General features: G+C 41.8%; 4 protein-coding genes across 5 annotated transcripts; 2 read left to right on the forward strand and 2 right to left on the reverse strand.

Annotated features, from left to right (window-relative positions):
* Positions 1–16: 16 nt before the first annotated feature.
* atraid (all-trans retinoic acid-induced differentiation factor) lies at positions 17–2,580 on the forward strand. Its single transcript, XM_034528416.1, has 7 exons — positions 17–152; positions 331–464; positions 695–763; positions 1,242–1,313; positions 1,385–1,506; positions 1,617–1,717; positions 1,814–2,580. Exons 1-7 carry the CDS (start codon positions 54–56, stop codon positions 1,916–1,918), a joined length of 702 nt encoding a protein of 233 aa, XP_034384307.1. The 5' UTR covers positions 17–53; the 3' UTR covers positions 1,919–2,580.
* A 511-nt stretch (positions 2,581–3,091) lies between these two features.
* On the reverse strand, positions 3,092–8,738 carry eif2b4 (eukaryotic translation initiation factor 2B, subunit 4 delta). Of its 2 annotated transcripts, none has more exons than XM_034528020.1 (13): positions 8,650–8,738; positions 8,145–8,182; positions 7,867–8,053; positions 7,513–7,716; positions 7,333–7,415; positions 5,367–5,458; positions 5,134–5,248; positions 4,656–4,732; positions 4,437–4,539; positions 4,181–4,308; positions 3,777–3,954; positions 3,500–3,680; positions 3,092–3,408 (listed from the first exon to the last, which is right to left on the reverse strand). In XM_034528020.1, the coding sequence occupies exons 1-13, from the start codon at positions 8,669–8,671 to the stop codon at positions 3,209–3,211; spliced, it is 1,608 nt and encodes a 535-aa protein (XP_034383911.1). In that variant the 5' UTR covers positions 8,672–8,738; the 3' UTR covers positions 3,092–3,208. The 2 variants fall into 2 exon arrangements, with proteins under 2 accessions (XP_034383911.1, XP_034383910.1); XM_034528019.1 differs by having other exon boundaries at positions 7,513–7,719.
* A 10,108-nt stretch (positions 8,739–18,846) lies between these two features.
* nme6 (NME/NM23 nucleoside diphosphate kinase 6) lies at positions 18,847–22,492 on the forward strand. The gene is made up of 6 exons (XM_034527708.1): positions 18,847–19,054; positions 19,350–19,445; positions 20,389–20,491; positions 20,742–20,781; positions 21,366–21,526; positions 21,698–22,492. The coding sequence occupies exons 2-6, from the start codon at positions 19,353–19,355 to the stop codon at positions 21,847–21,849; spliced, it is 549 nt and encodes a 182-aa protein (XP_034383599.1). The 5' UTR covers positions 18,847–19,054; positions 19,350–19,352; the 3' UTR covers positions 21,850–22,492.
* Positions 22,493–22,799: 307 nt separating this feature from the next.
* On the reverse strand, positions 22,800–24,844 carry baalcb (BAALC binder of MAP3K1 and KLF4 b). Its single transcript, XM_034528155.1, has 3 exons — positions 24,664–24,844; positions 23,237–23,436; positions 22,800–22,964 (listed from the first exon to the last, which is right to left on the reverse strand). The coding sequence occupies exons 1-3, from the start codon at positions 24,842–24,844 to the stop codon at positions 22,800–22,802; spliced, it is 546 nt and encodes a 181-aa protein (XP_034384046.1).
* Between the last annotated feature and the right edge of the window lie 671 nt (positions 24,845–25,515).

Here is a 25,515-nt window from a genome sequence, read left to right on the forward strand (position 1 = left end):
TTGGACCAGCTTCCGGTCACATGTCCGTTACAGGAGTCATATGACTTCAGTCGATGAAAATGAAAGCTGGGTGCAGCCAGTTTAAACCTGTGGTGCTTGTTTTTATATTTAATTCATGTTTTTACGCAAGTTACCAACTGAATGAACTGCAGGTAAGACTTGTATGTGGTGATATAACCGCTGTGGTCTTTTTTAGAAGTAGGTAAATGACACAAACAGCGAGTTTAGGTGGATGTTCGGCGAGTTAGCTTCAGGTGCCAGCGAGGAGATGACCCGATATATTGTTGTTTAAAACCTCTTTTCCTCCTTCGTAATGCTTTGTAATCACAGGTATGTGAGCTCTGCAGCGGCGCAGTCCTCAATGGCACCGCAGTGGGTCGGTTTTGCTCCGCGTCCGCTGGTCGGATAGACGGACGCTGCTGCTTGAAACATGACAACAGACGCGACCCTGAACACATCATTGGGTAAGACTTAAGCGTTGCCTTCAATGTCTATCGAAAATCGAGAACACGTTTGGGAACATCTCGATAAATGACTTGTGGATAGGGTCAAAGTCAAAAAGTAGTTTGTTAGTTATTTTATCTTTATATAGTCCTAGCTCTATAAATATAAGATGTTATCTTCGTCTCAACGTAATACCAATTTGCCGCTGTAACTTGTTTAATTGAAATCGTTTTTGTTTTTTTTGCATCAGGTTGGATCTGTCCAATTGTTCACTAACTCACGTGGAAGAACTTCATGGAGCATCAACAGCATTAATAATGTATGTACAATTTCTACAGTCTCATGCCTTTTTACACAACACTCAGTATAGTGTACATGCAGAATATATGAAGACCGTGACTCGTGAGCTTATTTTGAAGGCAAACATGGACATGTTGATTCCACATGATAGATTGTTGGAGACGTTTGCACTGCTGCACTCAAGAGACGTAAGTGGGCGATTCCTCCAGAATGTTTTTAGTGTTAAGTTTCTTTAGGTGTGGAAGTGAAGAAAGTTTTTGTTTCTAGCAGCAAATACAATCTTTTGCTACTACTTGGAAGCACTTACATGTTTCAACTACTCTGAGTAGAAAAGGATTCTTAGTAGAGAAAAAAAGAAAAAGGAGCGAACTTAGATTAACCTCACACAAGTACACACTAAGAGCACTTCTGATATATATATATTTGAACATGTCTTATTTATTATCAGTCTCCATGAGGAAGTGTTTGTTTAACTTTCAAAAATGTTTGCTTTTCAGAGACCTCTCACTCAATCTCATTGTCAACATCAGCGACACGGCATTTCAAGGATTTCTTGAGTTAAATCAAGTGTAAGTATTCTTTTGCAAAAACTGAACTATGACATCTGCTTCTGATAAAGCATTTTTTTTTGTGTCTGTAGGATTTTGCCACGAGACATAGTTTGTCCAGGGGGCAACATTTATTGGGAAAAGGTGGAGGTCACAGAGGGAAATCGCATTTGTGAAGGCCAGAAAAATATGTGCAACCAGACTGGCCAGCTGTGTAAGTTCCCATCTGATACCCTTCCATTGTGACTCAGGGGATCTAAAACTGCAGTAGCCTTCTGCTAACACTTGACAACCGTTCGTCTCACAATTATTAACAATCCTCAGCCATAAACTGCCCAGAGAACTCCCTCTGTGCCCCCTATGGCCCCAGCTTCTTTGAGTGCAGCTGTGCGGACAACTTTCATGGATACAAGTGTCTTCGAGAGGTTTGATTTTAATCTTTCATGCGTTTCATTACCAAGTTTAACGTTGGTGAATCTATTGCTAATTTAAAGTTATGTCTTTACTTCCATTGTGAATAGGGGGAGTTCCCTGGTCTCCTGGTGTTTGGGTCTCTTTGGGCGTCAACAGCTGTGATCTCCTTCCTGCTGTGGCTCACGCAGAGACGCAAGGCCAAGTCCCTGTGAGGCTGAACTGCAATCGACTTCTTTAACTGCAATGATCGACTGAGCTGAAACTGAAAGGCAACGTACTGACACTAAGTCTGAGGTGACCCCAGGCTTCTTTTAAACATTTTTACTTAATTTTATTGAGGTACATTTTAATAACTGGCATTTTACTTCTTTTTTTTAAATCAGTGCAATTTGAGATATATTTCAACATGTTTCTCTAAGTTTTAAATATTTGGCAATAGTTACAATTTATAATTTTATTTTTTAAATGTAGTAGACTGACGAGAGATAATATTGGTTGTGTGTCAGAAAATTCTGAGGATCTGCTTGCTGTTAATTGTGCCAAACATGCACTGAATGTGTGAGTTGACGCGATGGAACTACGTGTCCTTCTGCACATTTGAGGACATCCGTAGAATTGTTTACTCCATGTTGAATGTGTACTTTACTCTACAAAAACTAAGTCGGGTTCACTCTGTGAATCATGATGTGAACCATCAAAATGAAGATTTGCTGTATAAAGCTATATTTAAAAAAGAAAAAAAATAGAAAAGTAGTTTAAAGGACTTAAGTATGTTTACTTTTATGCTGTGACTACATGTGTTTCTACTGCAAGAGGAAACTAGTGAGTTTCACTTTTTCATTCAGGGTGCTAATAAAACATTTAAAACAATAAATATATTGCTTTGCTTGAGTTACCACCACATCATGCACATACAAGCAAATGAAACTTTTTCTCCTTGTGTTCAAGACAAATTTATGCCAATGTGATTTGGAGCATGTGAGCACATGTGTTCACTGGCCAAACATCTGACATCCTTTACCAAAAAAAATTCCTGGTTTGACCATTTTCTTTTATTCAATTGATCCAGCCTGTAAAAACTAGTCGGCTGAATTTTATGGCTCGCATAACATTTTTAGAGATGCTCCGAGTCTAATTAGGAAGCTATTTCTAGCTCATTTAAAATTGCAATGAGTGCATGTTGTTTACCACAGTGGAATTGTTGTGCTCCAAATACGGACAATTAAATCTTCACTTGTAAAGTCACAATATGGATCTAATAAAACATCTTGCTTTTACCCAATATTAAAAAGACAGAACTACCCTCCTCACCTCCAGGGAAAAAAAAATCTCTGTAATTACCCAATCCCATAAAAACACACATGGACTCTGTTTTAAAAAAAGCCTTTGCCATTTCAGATATATATTTATTGCATGCTCAAAGCACGATATTTTGTGTTGTGTGCAAGCAGTCAAACTCTCCCATCAAAAGAAACTCAGAAACCGACAGAGCAGGAGGTCGTTCACTGGTCCACGTTTTTGACTCTGAGCACCACAGGAACCGAGGTGCACGGGATCATCCCCAGATCTGTGATGACCAAGTCCACGAAGTCAGGCGGCGTCACGTCGTACACCAGGTTGAGCAGGCCAAGCGAGGGCACTTCCTGCCAGTGCTCGAGCTGGGTCTTCCCTTTACGGGTCACAATGAGTTCATCGGGATCATCTGGAAAGCACAGGTGAGGATTCATTCGCTAATACACAGGTAAAACGTGAGCAAAAAGCAGCACTTCAACAAACCCAACCAGCCGTCATACCTAGTTCATTGGACACGAAGGAATCCGTCTGCACCCTCTCACAAAACTTGTAGGTCTCGCAACACACCAGCACAGGCACATTAAAGGCTTTGGCCACCAGAGCTATCTGTGACGTCCCCACGCGAGACATGACGTAACCGTTGGCCAGCAGCGCGTGGGCACCAAGGAACACCTTTGATACCTATGGAAGTCCAAGATCAAAGCATTAATGACGAACACATAAAAGAAAACAGGGAAAATACATTTTTTGCTTTGGCTACTCTTTGGGTAAATATACCTCTGGGAGTATGTAGGAGACGGCGGAGATAAGGACGTAGGTGCAGCTGATGCCTCTCTGGACAAGGCGCCTCAGGGCCTCCCGGCCCTCCAGTCGGGGCCTGCTGTCCACCACGATCACACGGAACTTCCTTTTCTTCTCAAAGGCCTCGCACAAGATGTGGTTGACCAGCGACGAGCTGAGAGGAGATGGAAGAGGAGATGGTGGTGCATGTTAAGAGAATGTGGAAGGAAGGCGGAAGTGTCACAGGCGAGGCACGAAAAAGGAAGAGACAACTGGTTTAAAAGTAGGTGTGGAAGCACGAGTGTTGCATTTCTTGATCTGTACAGCTGGAACTAAACACACACATTCATGACATTTAAACTAAATGTTTTTTCTTTGCATGTCAGCTTTAAGAGACTTACCATCCATAAACTAGGATGACATCTCCATCACTGATCTTTTCTATGGAGTACTTGGCAATAGCTTTAGCAGCAAGGATGATTTTCTCATTAATGTAGCACTCGATACAGCTCAGCAGTTTGCTCTTTGCCTAAGCGGAGAAAGAGAGAATTCATGAAGGAGATGAAAACTATCAGTAACATTAAGTCTATTGTATCTATGGGATATACAACATGTTCAGTTTATGATCTCTGGTTAAGAAAAAAGTGTGACAATAACCTCTTCTTCTTTGCATTGACTAGGAATATTGGAGATCTCTTTCTTGATGTATTTGATTGCATTACCCATGCTGGCTGACAGAGGGCGACATTGATTCAAAAAACTGCAAGGAAAATAAGACAGAAGCAACAATTGGATGTGTTAAACAGTAACATGTAATTTTGTGACACATTAAGAGAACCGTAATAACATTCTCATTAGGAATCAGATTCATCATACCTGATATAAGGTTTCAACTTGTTGACCAAGTCTCTCGATAGCTCCTCGTTTGGAGGCGTCGTATAGTCTCTTATTACCTGAAGGGAGGGGGGAAAAACAACAACTTTGCTTTAGTTTGTTGACTTTAAATCTAACCACATTTTTTTTTAAGTGTTGCTAAACCCAATATGTCAGGTTGCTAAAAATCTGGCGCTGAGCTGCATTGCTGGAAGGACAGCCAGGAGCTAAAGTGCATCGCTTGAAAAACTGGAAACGGGACTGTATTGCTGGCTTGACTTTGTATGGAGCAGCTGAAGGAGTGTGAACCAGTAACAACATTGCAACCACACTTATGGCTATGAGGAGTGCCTACAGCTTGTTCATTATACTTGACGACAAACAGAAACCAAACAAATGGAACCTTTTGTTTTGGTTGCGAAGTCGTATGAAAAAAGGACAATGGGATGGTGATGCAGTCAGACCACGCAGGGCTCTGTACCTGTTTGAAGGCATGCAGCAGGGCGACAGAGCGAGCGTTGGATCCAGCCACAATGCCCTGCGAGTACTGGAGACCCAGGCGAACGATGGCAGGATGGATGACTGTGGAGGGAATGCTGCAAAAGACAAAAGCAGTCAGCAACAATGAAGGGGGATTTAAGATCTTAGGACAAATTATTGGCACTACATAAATAACCTACTGTACTATATACACACAGTACACTGTCATTTTACCCTAGTTGCTGTGTTAGAGGGGCTTTCCGACTGTACTGGTGGAGATGAGAAAACAGGCTGACTTTGTAGCCGTAGTCCGACCGGAGTGGGATCTGAAATGAACACAGAACAAGCATAGACGCACATTTCCAGTGACCACAAGGAGAAACAAACGTTCCAACAGAAGTGAATTGTATTACATTACATTACATTACATTACATGTCATTTAGCTGACGCTTTTATCCAAAGCGACTTACAATAAGTGCAATAATAACAGAATTTATATAACTATGTGGAGAGCGGGGATCGAACCGCCTACCTTGTGGATACAGTACGACCACTCTCCACATGAGCTACGGCCCCCACACGAATCAAAGGCTACTCTCACATATCATTTAGTGATACTTCAACAACACAGGAAACCCACTTTTTTATTAAGTATGATTTCGTTGAAAATATACTCTCCAAATACAAACACAGCGGTATGGAAGGCAACCACAGACCTGCACAGCTGACAGCTCAGTGTCGTCGGTAATCACCACAAACAAAAACTATACGTTTAACACGTTATCAACTCCTCAAACGAACACATGCAACCGACACACCACCTCTGGGTCAATGGACCAAACAAGTTGCCAGAGTACGATAATAATTACAGGTTAACAAACCAAACTAGACGAATGTCAATGCCACACATTTAGATTTAAGAAAGTCAGACCTTGACATTTGTAGCAGCATTGCACCCTGGCGTCTGAAAGAAATGTTAGGTATGATCACATGCAGTTAGAAGTCGTGGTTATGTGAGGCTGCAGCGAGTCACAAAACATGATCAACACACACACACACACTGCAATTTAACACATTTTAGGATTGTAGGTGACGTTTCCTGAACTGTCCTTGCTGTAAATACACTAAGATTAGAGAATCTGTAACAAAAAGCTTTAAATTGAATGGGGAAACGAGCAAATAGGGGCTTAACCACTCTGCTATACATGCATGGCCAGATCATGCAAGACCTTGAATGTAATCAGTCCAATTTAGAAATCAATTTAGTTTCATATTAGAAGCCAATGCATTTAGAGCTAAAAACTAAAATGGAATATTTACCTCCATCTACATGCATGAGAATGTCGTTACTTTATGCAGTGAGGTTTCAGCGCTATGTTTTTAAACAGGAGCCAGATTGAAATTGAGCAAAGAAATTGTGTCCTTTAACCAGCTGGAGAAGCGTTAACTTTTTCAAGAAATTAAGGGAAGTTTGGAAATGTGACTGTAGGTAACTAGATTGGTGGAATCTAGGGAGGGCTTTTGGGGGACAGGGAAGACTCGGGCTGTCTTTAAAGTAGTCCGATATCCAATCAGAAGAGAAGATTAATTGAGAATAGAGAGAAGGCAGGGGGCAATGAACGGCATATGATAAAATATATCCATGAAAGCTTGCATGGAAATAGAGAACTCTGCAGAACAGGGCAAGTAAAACGATCAGTGATGAACTTTGATCTGAGACCATTGATCTGGTCAACTGAGACAGTTAGTCAGCAGCTAGCAGGCAGGAAATCCAGAATGAGCAGGATTTAGAGGTTAGTTAGTAGTATGAATAATAAATAACTTTCTTGTCAGAAATATGCAACGCTAGCAAATTATATAGTAAATAAAACACATTAAATAGTATGTCATTTGCAACAGGTGTCAGACGAAAACAACCAAGATCCAGGCAATTTCTAACTAATGTTAGTTAGAGATTGGCACGAGTCACCAACATGCCTCAATTCAGTTGTCTCTTTTTCCTTTTCAAGATATTTACAATGAACATATAAAAGAAGTTTAGTGCTTGAGATTTAACAAAAGAAATGCTACAACTAAGGGCGGGCCTAATCTTTGTGACTGGCAGTGCATGCTCATTGTGTCAAGGCAAGCTGTGCTGAATCGGACAAAGCATGCTTTCAAGATTCAACGTTTTTAAAGATGACACATAAAGCAGCTAACCTGTTGTCGTTCCAACTTCTTTGCCAGTTTCTTTAAAACGTCTGGGTTGTCCACTTGGACATGTTCTGGGAGCCTCTTCACCACTGGAAACACATAGAAAAAGTGTGACTTTCTCCACAGTACATGGTGTATAATGTGAGATCGTGACTACTTATGCTGGCCTACTGGCTACTACAGTACCTGGCTGCAGCTCACTAGGCGGTGCTTTGGGTTTGCTCGTGGGGACCGGCTGCCCCACGTCCCCCTTCTTGCCCTGTTTTGAGGCCCTCTCGGACTCTTGCCGAGCTCTCCTCTCTGCTTTCAAGTCCGCTTTACTCTTAGCTGGCTTATCTGCAAGGGCAGGAGTTTCTGAGGCAGGCACAGGAACCGGTGCAGGAGCGGGCGCTACTGAAGGAGTTCAGGGAGACACCGCAGGGGGGGGGGGGGTCAGGGTCAAGATGAATTACAGTGATGGATCACAGTTAGAGGAAACATCTCTTGCTCACTGCATGGCAATGTGCCAAGCGACAATTGAATAATTAATGGTGCAGTCACCTTTCTGTGAGGGCTGTGTTGGAGGCTGGGAAGCTGCACCGACAGGCTTCTCTTCTTTCTTCTTCTTCTTCTTCTTTTCATCTTCATGTGAAGCCGCGTCGTCTTTTTTCTCTTTGATTTTCTTCTGATGTTTCTTCTCTTTCCTCAGCCGCTGCTTCTCCTCTTTGGTCAGCTCTTTGCCTTCAGTCTGTTGAGCAAACGCGTCAAGAGGAGACAGTCAAGCCCCAATAGGAAGCCCGATACTGAGACTATGAGGCCAAATACAAGAACACACCAACCTTTGATCGTTCGATGTCATCTGTATCGCAAAGACCATCTGTAAAACAATGGATGGTTACATTATTATTACATTAACGCCTGTAATGACAGCAGCAGCCTTCAGTTAGCTTCCAGTTCTGGTGATGCTGTTAGCTCCCTCTATACAGTTTGTAACCTGCTAGGTTTGCGTCACGCTAACGAAGCCAGTCACGGGACCCGGTCGGCTACCGACATCCGCACGGAACGGCGACGACTTCAAACAGACCGTTTTTGAGTTATTCTGTTCGTTTAAAATCTAGAAAAAGAATGATGCAATAACGCGAGCTGCCTCCTGATAGCGCAACGGCACCGCTTGCAAAGCTAAAGTTAGCAGCACGCGCACAGGGGCAATTAACTTTGCTCCCACCCAAACCCGAAGACCACGAAACGCCGACGACACGCATTGTGTCGCTGCGCCCACCGTTAAGTTATCAAAATACCTGTGAGCCGTTATAAAGTGTGTCTGTTACACACTCCCGCACTCACCTGTCACTCCACTGTCAGCCATGTTTACGATGCTGCTTAACTTCCTCTGTTGGTGCAGAAACTACCGCCACGGGAACCTTATATCGCCCCCTAGTGGCTGAACATCATGCTGCTATCACTGTCATTCTTAACGGCGTTTTCCTGTAACATCACACGATTTAATTACATTTAATTACATTTATTTTGTATTAACTATTTTGGTAGCTGTTCTTAGTTTGTTGTTAGCTTTACTTGTATATTCCACCTCAGGTGGCAGCACCTACACACTTGTGTAACAACCTACTGCTCACAATGACCACCTTGTGACCGTTACTTATATTTATTTGTAATATATTGATAGATGATTAATGCTCATTTTACTCATCATACATTGTTGCTTGCAATTTTCTACACAACTCTAAATATGTTATCTTTATAATCTCTTTCATAAAAGCAACACAAGTATAGCATAAGAATTATTATGACTTTTTTACTCTGAATCCCTTTGCTTATTGATTGATTGACAAAATACAGGCATGTCTACAGGAGTATCAGCCATGATTTAATACAAATATGAAAATTGAGTTGCATTTTCAATTCAGTTGCAATTTCTATAATGTTGCTTCTTTAAACAGATAACTTTGTTGGCCTTCCACTGTTATCACCAAAAACACAAAACATAACTCAACATGATTCTTATCATAGTGAATCGTGGAGGCAGTCTGGGTCATCTGGTATAAATTCACGGTCCATTGTCAGACTCTGAAGTGATGTATAATTTGACTTAAGAGTTTAAAATAAATAAATAAAAAGAATCACACAAATAAATAAAAGAGGATGCGGATTCAAGACAGATAATTAGATTTTGGTAGTTTATGCATTTATGGTGCAAATCACATGTATGTAATGAGAAGCATATCTGAAAAAGGCTTAATATACTGCGATAGCTAGCCACACAGCATTTATTAGACAAGGGATTATTTTTATTTGTGTTTGTTTGTTTACTTGTTTGTGAAGCAAATGATCACTTTCATTTGCAGCACTGCCTTTTTTTTAAATTTACTGAAGGAAAAATTAAATAATCTCACAAAATAATCATATGAATGGAAAATAGGGTGTACAAAAGTCACACAACGTTATTATTATTATTATTATTTTTATATATATATATATTTTTTATTACATTCACCCAGTCTCATTTCCTTTTATACAAGTCAAGTTTTACTTTTAGTGGAGGCATTTTTTGCTGCTTGCAATGCGCATTCGGTATGATTCACCTATTAATTGAGTTTTTAGTAGTGCAATAAAAAATGTTTTCTTCAGACTTTAACTGTACAGTTGGAGAGAAATTTCACATTTTATACCTACTGTCAAAAAAAATGTAAAACAAGAAAAAACTCTGCACACATACAGTTTGAATTGGTATGGACAAAACTCATAAACCTGTATTTTACAAGTATTTAATGTTTTTGAAACTTTACACATTGAGAAGAAGTTTAATTCACCACTGTATGTTGTCAGTAATCGTTTATTAGCTTCATCAAACATCCATTGCCATACAGGAAACAAACAACACAAAATGACTGAAGAGAATGATCTATAATTGTCAGTAGACTACCACCTCTAAAGTATGCAGCATACACCACAACGCCACTGTGTCTTTGATTCCACGCTGACTGAATTCACGACGCCGTAGCTGGTTGAAGGGGACCAAACCTCACAGAAACACCTGACTTGGTTCCGTTTGACCAGCCACAGCAAGGTGTGTTGCTTCAGCTGCAAGAGGCAGAGCGAGTGAGAGCCGGACGGGGCATGCAAGTGAGGAGGGAGGAGAGGGAAGGTTATGCATAGAAAAAGAAGGAAATGAGGGAGTAGGAAAAAGAGGATATGAAAGGTGGGCATCATTTGCGAGCGGTCAGGCGGTCATGTCCTCTTCAGCCTCACCTGATGAAACACAGAGAGAGAGAGAAAGAATATCATCACTGAGTCTTTACTGACACATACAACACAAGAAACAAGTGTCACAGTGGAAACCAAGCAGATAGTTCCTATTTAGAGGTTTGGGAACCCTGACAGCCGGTGACATCACCCTATTTCCTTCCGAATCCAGCCTGCAGGAGCAAACCTTCACTCTCTGTTCTGCCCTTCCTCCCCTCTTCTTCTTTTGAAAGTCCTGCGGTTGCTTTAATAGGTGACAGCTGTGGTCTGTCAATCCTCCCTGACTGTCAGCCCTTGGGGAAGGGCAGGCATTTTTCAAAAGGTCCCTGAGACCCGATCACAGGGTAATGCTAACATGTGGCTGAGCTGAAGGAGAGGGAAAAGGCCTTTCACCTGTTGTCCTGCCACACATAACAACACATGCTCATGAACCCTGACCTCCCCCACTCAGCTCATAAAACAGACAAAGGCCGCACTCAGACAATCATGCTGAACGAAGCTCCATCTTTTATAATCATTCGGTTCAAAAGATAAACTTTAGGTAAAGAAATAGGATCAGTGTGTCTCTCCTTCCCAGTGTGGTTGGTGCGCAAGACCCCTTGAAACCACACACTTCCTTACATTCCATAAGTGGTGTATTAATATGGGTATATAAGGAAGCATGTCGTCGCAAGGGGCAACAACTGGATTCACCGCTCCTCGGACACAAAGCGCCCTTTCATAGTCACGGTTGCAGAGCAGCGGGAACAACCGGCTTAAGAATGGTTAACTGTGACAGAGCGAGCGGGAAGCATGGGGGCGAAAGAGAGCATCTGCGCCACAAAAATTAAAAGTTTAGTTTGACAGAAGGGGAATCAAGTATGTATTGTATTTGCTTATTTTAGATTAATTTCCCTACTGTTATTGTCTAATACAAGCAACAAGTAGGGTCTAAACACTAAAAGAAGAACAATTGTTTAAATACATGTTTTTTTCCCTGACAATAATTATTAATACTGCTAAATACCAGCCCAAGCAATGTCAATGTAATGATGCTTAAATCCCTTGTGATAAATAACTCTGGAGGGCAAGGCAAATTTCCAGCACACCGAGGTCACAATTCGTACTATTTCCTAAACATTGTGCCATGCCAAGTCGTGTTGATCTCAACAACTGTGTGATAATGTCCTTTTTAAAGAACAGGAACAATAAGAAATCAATGTTCAAAGGAATCATATTTGAAATCCATTGAAAATGTTTTTTACTCACCTCAACTGAGTTCTGTTGCGTCTCCTCTTGTGGTTTTCTGTGCTGAGCAGCTTCAATAAGCTTCTCCTACACTGTCTTGTGGTGACTTCCTTAATAAACTAACCGCTGCTAAGTCAACCAGCTCCAAACCAAATGACACATTGGAAAGACGGGCCCTTCTTCTTTGGTTAGACTGTGATGAGAATGCTTCTTTCCTGTGTTACACCTCAGCTTCCCCTCACCTGACCGAGGTGTCAGGCTCTGCCTGGTGTGTTGCGTCTATCGTAAAACTTACAGAAAACATCTGACAACTGGTTTGACGCTTTGCAAATCAACAGAACTGTATCGGACACAAAAACAAAATGCAGGGTCTGAATCTGGAAGACTTATGCGTGAACAAGAACCTCGTCACTGTATTGCCCATTTGTTGATGTCAAATATTAACCTTTTACATTTGCCAATACAGAAGAAAAGGTACCGACAACAAGTTGTTGGTCATAAAAGCGGAGATTAAAAAAGGAACACTGTGACCAAAAACACAGAGAAAAGACCAACCTTACTCTGCTGCCCTTTACACACTTCATAGCCAAAACTCCTCTCAGACTATCCCCCCTCCCCTTGCTCCCTGAGAACCATCTCCCCACTTCATCCTGCCCTTCTGCTCTCTTCGGCTCAGCTATCCTGCGATCAGCCATCCTCCTCCATATCTGGCCCGGTGGATTGTGCCCACAACAGGTCTTGCAGATCGGCCTTTTCTATCCCGCCAGGAGCACCCCCCTCCAAAGCGGCCTCCCACCTGTTGGTGTCCTTTAGAAGCCCGGGCCTCTCCTGCGCCTCCTGTCCGGCCCAATCAGGGCCCTGACAGGGGGGAGCCAGCCTGTGAAATCACACCTCTCAGCTGTTCGCACTGGGCTCGAGACACCCTACACCCTACACCGTTCCTCTGTTCACCCCGCACCCCCACCCCACCCCTGCCTCTATTTTACACCCAATGTCAATGGCTCCTTTTTGGAGAAAAAGAAAAAAGAAAAAGGGAGAAAGAGAGGGATACAGAGAAACAAGGAAGCAACTGTACAATGGGCGTGTTTTATTGGGTTTGGGGGTACAGTCGAAACAGCAGTTACAGCAGGCCACAAGTCACAGCTGAAGCCAAGGTTGAGTTTCATCCCAGTGGGGTTTACGCACTTCTAGTTTCATTGTGTCATTTGCAGTGGAGGAAAAAGTGACTGTCGCGAAAGTATTTAGTAACTTCTGTCAATTTTCCTTTGATGACATGATGTCTTGAGATGACGACCTTTGTGACAAATCAATCCGCCTCACCAAACGTGGAGAATCCTGTGATAAACTGTAACGTAAAACCTCCGTTAATGAAGCGCAGCCAACGATATGTGAGGAGTGCGACTCAGTTATATGGGTGCTCGTGTGGCACCATAAAAACAAGCAATAAATTCTCCGGCAGGCCACGAGGTGACCGTCCTGCCGCCATGACACTTGCAAAACAACACTGAATGTAATATAAGCAGGAAAGGGGGGAAAAAATCAAAGATATTGGTTAAAGAAAATTGAAAAAAAAAATCAACTAAAAGTTACCAATCCAACTCATTTCCGTCAACCATTATGAAACTTTCAGCTCTACACGTATCAGATGTGTTCTTCTCATTGATCATATAGAACCCGTAGACCCTTATAAGACTGTTTAGAAGCATCTGTGTGACCATACAGTGATTATACCATTACAGCAGAGGCAAACGGGCCGAGCTCAGGGGTTCGTTTTCCTCTACTGCCAGCACAAGCCGCTCCACTAAGGTCAACACCTGTGTTCTAAAATCAGCGCTGGGGTTGGGTGTGATAGGAACCCGGGCCTCATTCACAGAAAGCTCCAGCTAAGAGAGGGGGGCTTATATTGAAACTCAAAACTCTCGCTATTTTCGAGACACCCGCCGTCCACAAATAGCAACTCCATCGCATCTTCGTAGCTCCCGTTTTTTGTCCGCCACAGGATGTTGTCTAAATTCGACAGTTGTTCAATATTTCCCATGGCCCAGAGCCAGGGTGTATCACAAATGCAACATTTCCACTAATGTCAGCTATGCACCAAGGCCTTGCCAGCTATATCTGGGTGCTAGGAATGATGACCTCTGTCGTTGAGTGGATTCTTGATCGCTCACACCGGACACAATGGTTAAGACACAAATAATAATCCCGCTGTTCCTCTAAGCGGAACAGCTGATCTCTGTCACGTATACGAGCTGGCTCACAGGCCGACAAGCAGTTCAGCCAAAGTCTCTCATCTACATCATCTGCTTCTCTTTCATCATGTGCCATGCGTCATGTACAGGGTCTCATTTTTACTCTGTGATTCTTCTTTTTTTCATCCGTTTAATTTATTCGAGTTCCAATCATCCGTCTGGTGGCCATTTACCGATTGATCTTATGAATCCCATGAAAACTACTCACAAAACATGCGCCTGTAAAGTTCAAACGAGACTCAACGTTGAGATTTCGCGACTTTAAAAGTTTGCGGTTCATTTTTTGAAGAACAATCAAGCCAATGTGGGAAGAAGAGAGCACAGGGGTCCAGCGGTTGTGCTGCATGTTATCTACAAATTGGGTCAGGAGGTTATTTTTATCCCGTGTTCACATACCGGGGCGCCCGTTTGCTAATCACTTTGTTCCCCTCTGTCATACCCATCTACCCCGGTGCCAATGTCCCACTGCTTCTGGGGAGGTCACAACACACTTTTCTTGGCGCGAGGAAATAATTTCCCTCGGGACAGCAGGTAGGAGTTAGACTGACTAACCCCAGAGCAGTTTCTACAACATATCTATTGGTATAAATAAACTGACAGCTGACACCAGATCAGGTCCTGTATGTGCACGAGATGGTGACAACCTCGCAGATCTCCCCTGATTTTTGGAGGAAACTCCCTATGGGAGGTGGACAGTTTGACAATTTGACAGAAATTATTTATTACTCAACATCTCCTGTGTTAATCAATGTTTTATTGTCTCGATTTTGTCCGGATAATATGTTTTGAGATGTTAGAGAGTGGGGTTATGTTCACAAATAATGTTTCCATTTGCAAAGTAGGCTTTTTGCAATGAATAAAAAACGAAAACTGTGTGAGAGGTAACTAGAGCAAAGAGCAGCAATATGCTGCATGTAAGGCATAAGGGTGGGGGGATACTTCCACTATATAAGGAAGTAAAATCTCAAATGTAAAACTGGTAAAGGATAACAATGCTCCAATGAGAAACCAACATGTAAAAGTGAACGCCGTGGTCTCATGTTGCTGACTCACTACGTAGTCTGACATTAATGCCACGCTCTGTCCTTCCCCGGGCACAACAGTTGCCAGGGCTGAGGTTGACACAGCTGTTGCAGGGAGCCTGGTCCCGTGTGGTAAAGCAATGGAGCGGAAAGGTCAAAGGTCACCAGCATTTAGGCTAAAAGAAAGAACAGGTGATGGACAGGTGAAGGCAACTCATTCCCATGATTCACATTTAGACGGATGCTATGAGTTTCTTAGATTTGAGAATGAAGGACTGCAAAAACAACTTATTCTATCTATTAGACTTAAGCTGTTTGGTTACAATCTAAAACACATCTCCACATTGGCCATGTAGTTAAACAAAAGTTGGCACCTCATGATTACATTTAAGGTTTGTCCCTATAGATTTCTTGAAATATGGCACCCTAATTAGGCTCTGATCCGTTACTGAAGCCCCAAAAGATGTTCTGACAGGAAACACATCCCTGACTTTTCTCACCAGCCAAACAATTAGGACATGAAAGGATGGTGGGTGTCACATTGTGTCCCCCTTTAAATGGCCCTGTTGTAATGAATGGTAAGGCAGCCTCTGAGTGACCGCGTGACAGGTGAGCTGCAATGTGGGGGATCAGTGTACACCAGAGTAAACATGTCCAACGAGAGCATGTGTTATCTTCTCACAAATAAGGTACACTTCTTTTTAAAAAGGCATGAGAGAGAGAGAGGGATGTTATAATGAATCAAGTTTATTCATAAAGCAATGACATTCCCAAAAGGCTAATAAGGAGAACAGCCTAGATTTACATTTATAACGGTATATTAAAGTATATTATAGTATAGTATAATGGGATTGAACATTGTATTTAAAATACTGCTAATTTGTTTGTTTATAACAAGTGGAAACTGAACTCTCGTCAATAATGATAAATACAAAGAAGTTTGACGTCATAATTCACGTACAGAACTTACAGAATCAACAGTATTAACAATACATAATAATGGTTTCAGTGCAAACAAAAGGCAGAATAGTGACATGTTCTACAATATGAATACATCCATATACATATGCATACAAGCAGTAAAAAGCATGCGTGGTAAAATGAACATCTCCACAATCACATATAAGAATATATGATCACATTTTTTACAGGTCTGTTATTGCCTTATCATTTATTAGCATGGAAAGTAAAGAAATATTTAAGAAAAAGTTGTGTTAGGTGCAGTGACTTTATGAGAAGTTGTGGATTTATGACTTTCCTTGATAAAAAAAAGTACACACAACCTCCCTATAACTTTGTTATATCTAGTTTTAGGATGTTACAGGAAAGTCTGGGAGCAGTAAAAGTAAGTGTTACCAAACTAAATACAATACTAAATGTATTCAGTAATTGGCACGTCAGTTCTGTTTTAAGATCAAGTTTAAAACCCATGTTTGAACTATTATCACTCCCACTTACTTTAGCCCAGTTTGTGAAAAACATACATCTCTTATACATTAACAACATATATAGTTATAGATCATATAACTCCAACCCTTCTACAAGTTCCCCATTGTACTACATGGAACATATTTTACAGATGATCCTTTACTGGGGCTCCTGCTGAATGAATGAATGAATGTGGAGCAGCCTGTGGACACCCAAGAGCCGGTGGGGGTCGTCAGTCAGCTGCCCGTCTCCCACCAAAAGGAAACGACAACTGCAGGAGAGGCGGCAGCGGCGGCGGCAGCAGCAGCAGCAGCAGCAGCAGCAGCAGCAGCAGCAGCAGTGACACAGAGATAAAACAAGAGATGAGGTTCATGGTGGGCAGAGCGTGGGGGGATCAGCTGAATCAGCCACCCAGCTGAGGATGTCTGAAGCAAGTGTCAGCAGGGATCAACGGCGGTCTCTGTTCCATCCTCAAACCTGTTCATCCCGTTTAAAGGACTGCGCGGTTTTTGTCCGCAGATACATTACCCTCTTTTAGCTTCTCACGTTTTTATTTGAATAACTGTTCACAAAAATGTTTAGATTAGAGAGAAGTCCAGTACATGAACAACTATTCGTTCCTCTCCCATTATGAATCACTTCACAACCTCTAAGATTCATCTTGTGACCCCGAGAGGGGCCGGACCCCTAATTTGGTAAACAGCTTAACCATAAAGTCATGAAAACTAGCCCTCGACCAGCTATAGCAGTAAAATACTACTTACACACGCATGCATCAGTATTCATATGTCATTTATTATGAAACGTTAATCACAAGAGCCTTTTTTTCCCCTGCAAACAAGTATTTTTAATATTTTATGAATATGTAGCTAATAATACTTTAATGTAAGTAGGATTTTAACAGCAGGAGTTGTACTTGTAATGAATTCACATTTTCACATTGTGGTATTGATACTTTTACTTAAAGATCGGAGTGCCTCCACCAGTGGTAATCATTGGACAATGAATAATAACACAACACTTTGTACACAGTTTGTACATAAGTGTATAGGTTTTTATGCTATATTCATTCAACTCCTCACCCACCCAACACCTCCTCTCGTCTTCTCCATCCCCCTCATGGACGGTAACAGCTGTGGAGTCACCCTAAGTCACATGGCATGGGCAGGTGGGAGAAACCTATGTGGGGACATCCATCCCCCTTTCTTCCCTCCTATTCTCTCTGAATGTCAAATGACCACACACACACACACAACACACACGCACACACAACCTCCTCTTTTCAAGGGTGTGGCCATTTTGCATTGCTGGAATGTGCTCAGTGTTTGTAACTCATACTGTATGTCTGATCTCACACATTGATCACATTCCACATTCAAACATCTCCCTCTTTCTGGTCCCTGCTCGTATCTGTCATGTCGCTGTCTCTCCTCAGAGACCGTCAGCTATGCATCAACTGTCCAACCATAATCTACACTCACACTGTAACACAAAAAGTTATATGTTGTTCATTTGGAAATGTGAATTTGTTGTCAGGATGGCTGCTTGCGTTGTTCGCAGAATTTCACTTTAAAGTCCCAACAGGACAATTTGAGGACCGTGTGATACAAATATAGCAATTCCCTTTTATTCCAGGAGTCATAGTTCATCAACCAAGATACTTCTTTTTTTAATTACATGGTGAATACATGGGATATCACATGAAAAAGGAAGGCTGTTTTATTGTACATTTTATCATTTCTATTTTAAAATGATCTTTTTAAAATGTGAGTATGTTAAGTGTTGTATTTTACAGAGACGATGAAAAATAAAGAACCACAATCATCAATCTTTTTAACAGATGATGATCATTTCTTCTTTTTCTTATTTGGTATTCGGGAGCAGGGACATGTATGTGGCAGGTCAGTGCAGTGAACTTGATGATGAAAATTCAAGCATATGGAGGGAATCTACTTTGCTGCAGTGCCATTGTGCAAGGCACTTAATCCCACTTTGCTCCATCTCCTTTATTTCACACTAAAGATAGTATGTCCTAAAGAATTTGAGTTGGACCAAACATCCCAAGTTTACTGGCGTCAACCTGTTGATCCACCAGAATATCTGAATCAATCACACTGAAAATAAAGCTATATATGCACCACATACAGGTTATTTAATCACAGAAGCTCAAGGTAAAAATACTCATTTGTGTCACACGGTCAATTCCTCTAACTATGGTTAGTTTACTTTAAATATCCCTCTTTACAAATGACCTCATAATGCTTTTTTTCTTCTTTTTTTTGCATTTGGCGTCACCCTCGCAGTGGGAACCTCGTGTGCTGGTTTAGTTTCCGGGGACAATATTATCGAGCGGACTGACCGCTGCATATTCGCCATTCGTTAAAACCCCGTTTATATCACGGTGCGTCGTGACATTAACGTAATAAAAATCACTTGTGCGTGAAGACGCCGACTAGAGACTTAGTTTATATTAAAGTATTTTTACTAGAGTTGGTATTGGCTCCAATATGGCGGCACCCGTTGCTGTGCTCTCCTCAAACTGACCAGTCATTTTGGACAGAGGTTGGTAACGTTGACGTTATCTGTAACTATGTTTTAACGACGGACATATTTCAGAGCTTGAACAGTTCAGTTTTCTTAAGTTAAATCGGCAGCATCTTAATAAAATAATAATAATAATGCATCTCTGCTTGTGTTGTTTTCACTGTATTTGCACATTTCATGGTGAACAATTAACGCTAAAGCTGCAGGATCCACCGTGAAGCTGACGCTGCGTGTCCGCAGATACCTGCGGTTTGCACACTGTAATTATATATGATTGATAATCTATAACGTACATTTGTGTCCATTGCTGTAGACGATGTTACTAACAGCTCCCCGCTTGCCCAAAGTGCTGCAGCTCACCCTGGCGGTAATCAAACCAGATGCTGTGGCTCATCCGGTCATGTTAGAGGTGAGCACCACCTCACTGTGAGTGAGTCCTGCATCCATCCTTTATTCTCTTATTAGAGACCGTCTCCAAACCTATTTATGTACACTACTTCATCGGTTTTATCCATATCCTCTCCTGCAAAAAGGGCTGTCGCTGTCACGTTGACAAGTGAGTCTTCAGTGATATCAGATAAACAGGAAGCATGTTCACCTCTGTATATTATATTGCAAGGGATAGAACAATAACATCTTATATTGCCTTCTCAAAAATAAATAGTCAAAACTAATTATTTCAAACTAATGTTTTTCCTACAAAATATAGACACACCATAAGCAATACATGAACACAACAAAACACCTAATATAAACATAACATGTATTTTCCAATTATTTGATCAATATACATTGCATAGAAACAATTTTGAACGAATTAAAAGTAATTTTCCCATACTTTCCATTCACTTCACAAACTGAAATAAAGTGTGAATAGTATTAAGTATAGACTCTATCTACCTTATTTAGTTATTCTATAAGCGTTTTGATTGTTAAACCAAGTGTCTTTCTCTTTTTGTTCATTGATTGTTTTACCTGGTCAAATACAATAATCCAATGGAGTGGCCTGTGTAAAACCAGCTGTACCGTAACTTCAAACCAAACAGTAAAGAAGCTTGATTTGTTGTCTAGATAGATTCACGGGCCCCAGGGCCTTAAAATCCTGAAAGCGCTGTTTATCATTCAAATATTCCATATTTGTGAAAGGTCCCTTTTTGAAGCCCCAGAAAGCGGACTACCTGTTGTCATCTTAACAGAGAGGAATAAAATGAGCTTCTGTATTTTGAAAGGAATCTGCACACAGTACCCTGTATGTAGTTTTGATCCAAACATATTTAGGTATAGTTTAGTGATCATCAGCTACAGTGCAACAAAACAATGTAAAACAACTCTTTTTTTTCCCTTTCTTTCAGGCTCTTCACCAGATAATCCTGGGCAATAATTTTGTAGTTGTTAAATGCAAAGATCTTGTGTGGAGGAGACAGGACTCCGAGAAGTTTTATGCTGAACATTCAGGTGTGTTCATTTGTATATGTATGCTTTGTAGATTAAACAAGTGATTCATTATTTACTGTATCACTAGAATACACACACACGCACACACACACACACACACGTACACTCTGAGAGGTAAAAATCATCGTCTTGTCAAAAGGCGATTTTGCATCCAAGTCAGACAGTTTCCCACATTTAAATAGTTGTAAAGCTCTTCAGAGTTGAAAAGGGGTTAAAGCTCTTTTTTTACTTTCTTTTGTTTGTTTCTTAGGGCGATTCTTCTACCAAAGACTTGTTGAATTCATGTCAAGGTGAGCCACCATACTTGTACATTTCCCAAAAACCAGGACAGCGTTGAATGAATAAATGTTGTGTTCTGTCTGATGTATTTGTAACGCGAGAAATCCCCCCAGCGCACACACACACACACACACACAACCCACGGGGCTGACACACAAAAGGCACACGTCAATTGACGGTGCTCCAATTTCATGCTCGGCAAGTCGCCGGTGAATCATTTCCTCAAGCTTCACAACAGGAGTTTCAATTATCAGCGGACAACAGCCCTTGAGCAATTGAGTCTGAAAATAACCACGTGGCCTGCTGACAAGAGCTCCGCATGGACCTTTTGGATTGCAAAAGGTGCCCCGTGATCACATTACGTGGTCACTTTTGTCTCCTCGCGGCGGGGAATCGGTCGTTGCCACAACAACCTTTCTCTGGATGCTGTCAAGAGTGATTGGAGAAATCCTCCTGCCAGTAAACTGATCTGTATTCATGGCGGCGCTCTCTTCCCAGGAGGCTCTCGAGTGAACAGATAATGCAGCATAATGGTTTTGCATGATATTTGACTGATTCACGACGACTCAAGCGGCTGTTGTTCTTTCCCCCACAGTGGTCCGATGCGAGCGTACGTTCTAGCCAGAGAGGACGCCATACGCCACTGGAGAGAGCTGATGGGACCGACCAAGGTGTTCCAAGCCAGATACACCTCGCCTGCTTCCATCAGGGCTCAGTTTGGACTCACGGACACGCGAAACACAACTCACGGCTCGGGTAGGAAGTAATGTTGAGCGTCATGTGTTCACATATACGCAAGGCTCCTCAGTGCGTCATATGTAGGCCAACCCTGTTTACAGGATGTCCTACAGCCACGCAGTGTCAGATGGGCACATACAGGTTACCAGGTTTCCACATCTTCATATTTCTTATCTCAATTCTCTCCAGATTCCGTTGAGTCGGCACAAAGAGAAATCCGGTTCTTCTTCCCGGACTTCTGCGCAGAGGAGTGGATGGAGAAGGAGGAGCCATCGTTTAGATCAGGACGAATGCAGTACGACCATCAAAAACAGATTCACACACTTTCAACCCCGAGCTGACCCCAGAACTGCCGCTACAGTCTCTGATCCCCAGAGGGGCACTCAGACCATAATGCGAGCTCCCAGACAGGATGCCACAGTGTGACATGCTCTATAGATATAATGTCTCATGTTTGATGATCCCGGAATAGTGCATGTTATTTATTTGTCACCACAGTTCCTCAAAGTGCCAATTTGTTCATACCATGTTTTTTGTCAGAAAAACCGATGTTTCCTTCAACATGGAAATATACTATGAAGTAATTTAAAAGAAGGACCATCAATGTTTTTATTTTGTATTTATTGTCATTAGAAAACACGAACGACTGGATAAGAAAATGTAACACTGTATTGTACAAAACGACACCACGTAGAAAGACAATGGTTTACATTGTCATCACAAACTCCCTCCCAGGCGTCAATCGTCACAATCAATTTCAGTTTCCTGAGCCATTTAGATTGTAGCACAGCAGCAACGACATTGGTACGTATCGATGTCAAAGAGCAAAAAAATATACGTGTAGCTGGTGGACATTCGATAACGTGGAAATAATACTGCAATAATAGCTTTTCACACGGATATTTATCCCCAAAAACATTGTAAAAGAGCAACGAGAAGGCTTTTTTTAGATTTTACGTGTCAATAAATTATTTCCTGTCTTCATTTATTTTTGATCTGATACCGTATGTACTGTAAAATGTCAGGTTATGTATATTCTCAGCCTAAACTACAGTTTTATACGTCAGCATGTTCTACAGCACAGCGAGACATTGTCTTAACAGGCACCAGAGGAGTACATTTTACAGTATTAAGGACTAGACCGTTTTATTTTTTTGAGGCTGAGCCATGTTGTCAATACGCCGATCTATCTTGTGCAGTTCAGTCTCGTCCTCCTTGTGCTTTCGTCATCACTTGTTTCACAGTCATCAGTCATCTTTTAGTTCAGGCTTCCGACAGTCTCCCCCTGCACTCAGGCGTTCTGCGTGGCCACCTGTTTGAGGCTTTCCACGGGTTTCATGACCTCGTAGGTGGTGAGGGACTTCTTCACCTTCCCGTTCCTGTCCACCTGATGGATGCTCTGCGTCACCGTGATGGTCACTTGCTTGGTCGACATCCGATTGTCCTGCCATTTTGTCTGATGATGAATGAGGAAGGAAAGGATCGGGATGTTATAAAACACGATGCCGAGTCGGCTGTAAAGTTATTTATTCAGTTAGTGATATTATATATCGTGTTTTGATCAAAGAATAGCATCCACGTGTCACCTTTGGGAAGCTGAAATTAAGAAATTACCAATATAATCATTCGTCTGGCAAAACGGTTGCTGAACACACCAACAAAAACCAGCGACTTGATCCTCCACATCTCTCCCACGACTAAACACTTCACGTATAACAGGAGTCTTACGATCTCTTCGGTGTGGAGAACACTTCTGCGCTGCACCGTGGTGCCAGATGACGGCAACGCCGCCTCCTTGGATGGAGAGCCCAGTATTTCAGGGGGGCTTCCGGGCTTCACGTCGGTCAGACTGGCTTCAGACACGGCCGAACAGACCTTCAGGTACGCCTGAGCCGGCAGAGGGAGGACGTCCTCAAAGAAATCTGGAACTGGAACAGAACCAAACCTCAGATTTGTCTTGTAACCTTCAGCATGGACTTCCGGTTAAAAAACATTTTTTTTCCCACGAGTGAAGCTCATAGATGTTTGAGCTCAGATGGCTGTAAACAAAAGGCGGGACATCCAGACGACATTCCAACCAACCCAATCAAATAACAGTATTTTTTTATTTTTTTTTGCAGAAAAACAAATGAAATGTAGTTATGTAGACACCGTAGACGACTTAAAAACCAGATAGCAGATGGGAGAATAAGATATTTACCCATTATATTAATTACGTTGACAATATCAAGTCAACTATTTCGGAGATTATCCACATTATTTGAGAAATATTCATTCTAATGCCGAAAACTGACGTTTCTCCGACTCGTTTGGCCAATTCTGGGTCTGTTTTATCCGCAGAATGGAAGATGTAATTTGTTTTCACAATTACATCAAGGCTCCTCCGCTTGCTTTCACTAACCGCTGTATCTGTTGCCATGAGAGCCAAGTCCTGTCTCCGCACAGTGGCTTTTGATGTCGCCTATTATGTCCATTTCCCCGATTCATTTCACCCTCGGCTTCAAAGAACAACACACCCACAAAACAGTAGAGTTATTGTCAGATCCGTCTGTTTCTCGGCTGGCTGGGGTGACGAACTGAACCCTAAAAGAACCAACATTTCTAAATGTCTGCCACACATCCTTGTGTCATACATAACCCGTAAATCTATTCATGAGGGTCACCGCAACTGGTTTTGAAAAATCTTCATTCTAATTTTCCATATGCAGGATGGCTTCTCGTGTCAAAAGGGAAACAGTGTTACAAATACAGGATTTATTTCATGTAGAGCAAAAGCAGATTAGACTAACACACACTGTGTGATGCTGTTATTGTAAAGAAAGGATGGACATTCATTGATAAACCAGTCAAATTATTTCCAGCATAAATCGGAGATCTCCAAGCTTGTTGTGAGACCGGCTTATAATAGACCCAATAAAAAAAAAAAAAAATCTTCATTTAAACTGACGCAAAAAAAGATTAATATAGATGAGAAAACACTAGATTGAAATTGCCAATACACCGTGCTGTGTGCTGGGAACCTAATTAAGTACTGATTCATACAACCATAAATGCATTATTTATTTGTTCAGCAGTTAAATTGCTGCTTGTTCCGGTTAGGACACCAATTAAGTATTCATTAATCCGTCCACTCAAGCGTAATTCATCCTTCTTACCAGGGCTGATTGTTTTCTCAGAAGCGGAGCCGGCCTCCGAGTTATCGGAAGGGATGCTCTGGATGGACGACAGGGGGAGATCAGTGTCTGTGCTGGTCAGCCATGTGGACTCCGTCTCTTTGGTCCAGCTCTCCAGGTATCGAGGCTCCAGAGCGTCAGTCCTGCTCCCCCCACAGCCCATCGCTCGGCCTCAGGGCAGCCTCACTTCCAGCTGCACTTCTCTTCAGAGTGGAAAAAACTGATTTACACTTGATCCTAATTTATTGGTTCGCGTGAGTGGTGTTGACTGAGTGAACTGAAACGTTTTCCCACGAGACAGAAAGAGACGTGATGACTATGTATTTGAACCTAACATAACTGAGTGATATTAATAAATTAGAACTAAATCAATTAGACAAATAAGTATCAGTAGGTTAAATGGGGAAAGTATTGACAATTGATTAATCACTTATCCCTTGTTTTTCCATAATTAAAATACTATGCAGGTTGGCAGATAAAACTATGAAAATAATAAGTTGCTGGCCTAAAATAAATACTATACTGTTCCAATTATGTACATTTGACCAGGAAATGTCCTATACAACCAACACAAACACATAATACTTACAGCACAGCACACAGCTGTGGGGAACACCTAGCATCCTCTTAAGATCAGGCTCCAGTGACTTCTATCCTTCAAAAGTAGGTTGAGTGGTGCCTCTTGTCCTCCGATCTCGTTTACAGTTCTCCACCGGCACCTGAACGCACCATCTTCTCAATCAAACCGGTCATCAAAGCCAGCTCGTCACCTGTGAGAGAGGAAGAATATAGAAGTGGTGAAAATGCATCCTGGTGGGTCTTTTTAGAACATTT

The sequence above is a fragment of the Cyclopterus lumpus genome, chromosome 24 (assembly GCF_009769545.1).
Source record: "Cyclopterus lumpus isolate fCycLum1 chromosome 24, fCycLum1.pri, whole genome shotgun sequence".
In the NCBI taxonomy this organism is placed as follows: domain Eukaryota; kingdom Metazoa; phylum Chordata; class Actinopteri; order Perciformes; family Cyclopteridae; genus Cyclopterus; species Cyclopterus lumpus.

Bases quoted from the DNA above. Each gene is read 5' to 3' on its own strand.
- baalcb (XM_034528155.1), bottom strand. From the start codon at position 24,844: ATGGGCTGTGGGGGGAGCAGGACTGACGCTCTGGAGCCTCGATACCTG. The intron at 23,437-24,663 runs GTAAGAAGGATG...GTTCTGTTCCAG, and splicing joins TGAGAAAACAATCAGCCCTG to TTCCAGATTTCTTTGAGGAC. The intron at 22,965-23,236 runs GTAAGACTCCTG...ATTCATCATCAG, and splicing joins TTCTCCACACCGAAGAGATC to ACAAAATGGCAGGACAATCG.
- atraid (XM_034528416.1), top strand. From the start codon at position 54: ATGAAAATGAAAGCTGGGTGCAGCCAGTTTAAACCTGTGGTGCTTGTT. The intron at 764-1,241 runs GTATGTACAATT...TTTGCTTTTCAG, and splicing joins GCATCAACAGCATTAATAAT to AGACCTCTCACTCAATCTCA. The intron at 1,718-1,813 runs GTTTGATTTTAA...CATTGTGAATAG, and splicing joins GATACAAGTGTCTTCGAGAG to GGGGAGTTCCCTGGTCTCCT.
- nme6 (XM_034527708.1), top strand. From the start codon at position 19,353: ATGTTACTAACAGCTCCCCGCTTGCCCAAAGTGCTGCAGCTCACCCTG. The intron at 19,446-20,388 runs GTGAGCACCACC...CCTTTCTTTCAG, and splicing joins CTCATCCGGTCATGTTAGAG to GCTCTTCACCAGATAATCCT. The intron at 20,492-20,741 runs GTGTGTTCATTT...TTTGTTTCTTAG, and splicing joins GTTTTATGCTGAACATTCAG to GGCGATTCTTCTACCAAAGA.
- eif2b4 (XM_034528019.1), bottom strand. From the start codon at position 8,671: ATGGCTGACAGTGGAGTGACAG. The intron at 7,416-7,512 runs GTACTGTAGTAG...ATGTGTTTCCAG, and splicing joins GCCTAGTGAGCTGCAGCCAG to TGGTGAAGAGGCTCCCAGAA. The intron at 5,459-7,332 runs GTTAGCTGCTTT...TGTTCATTTCAG, and splicing joins AGAAGTTGGAACGACAACAG to ATCCCACTCCGGTCGGACTA.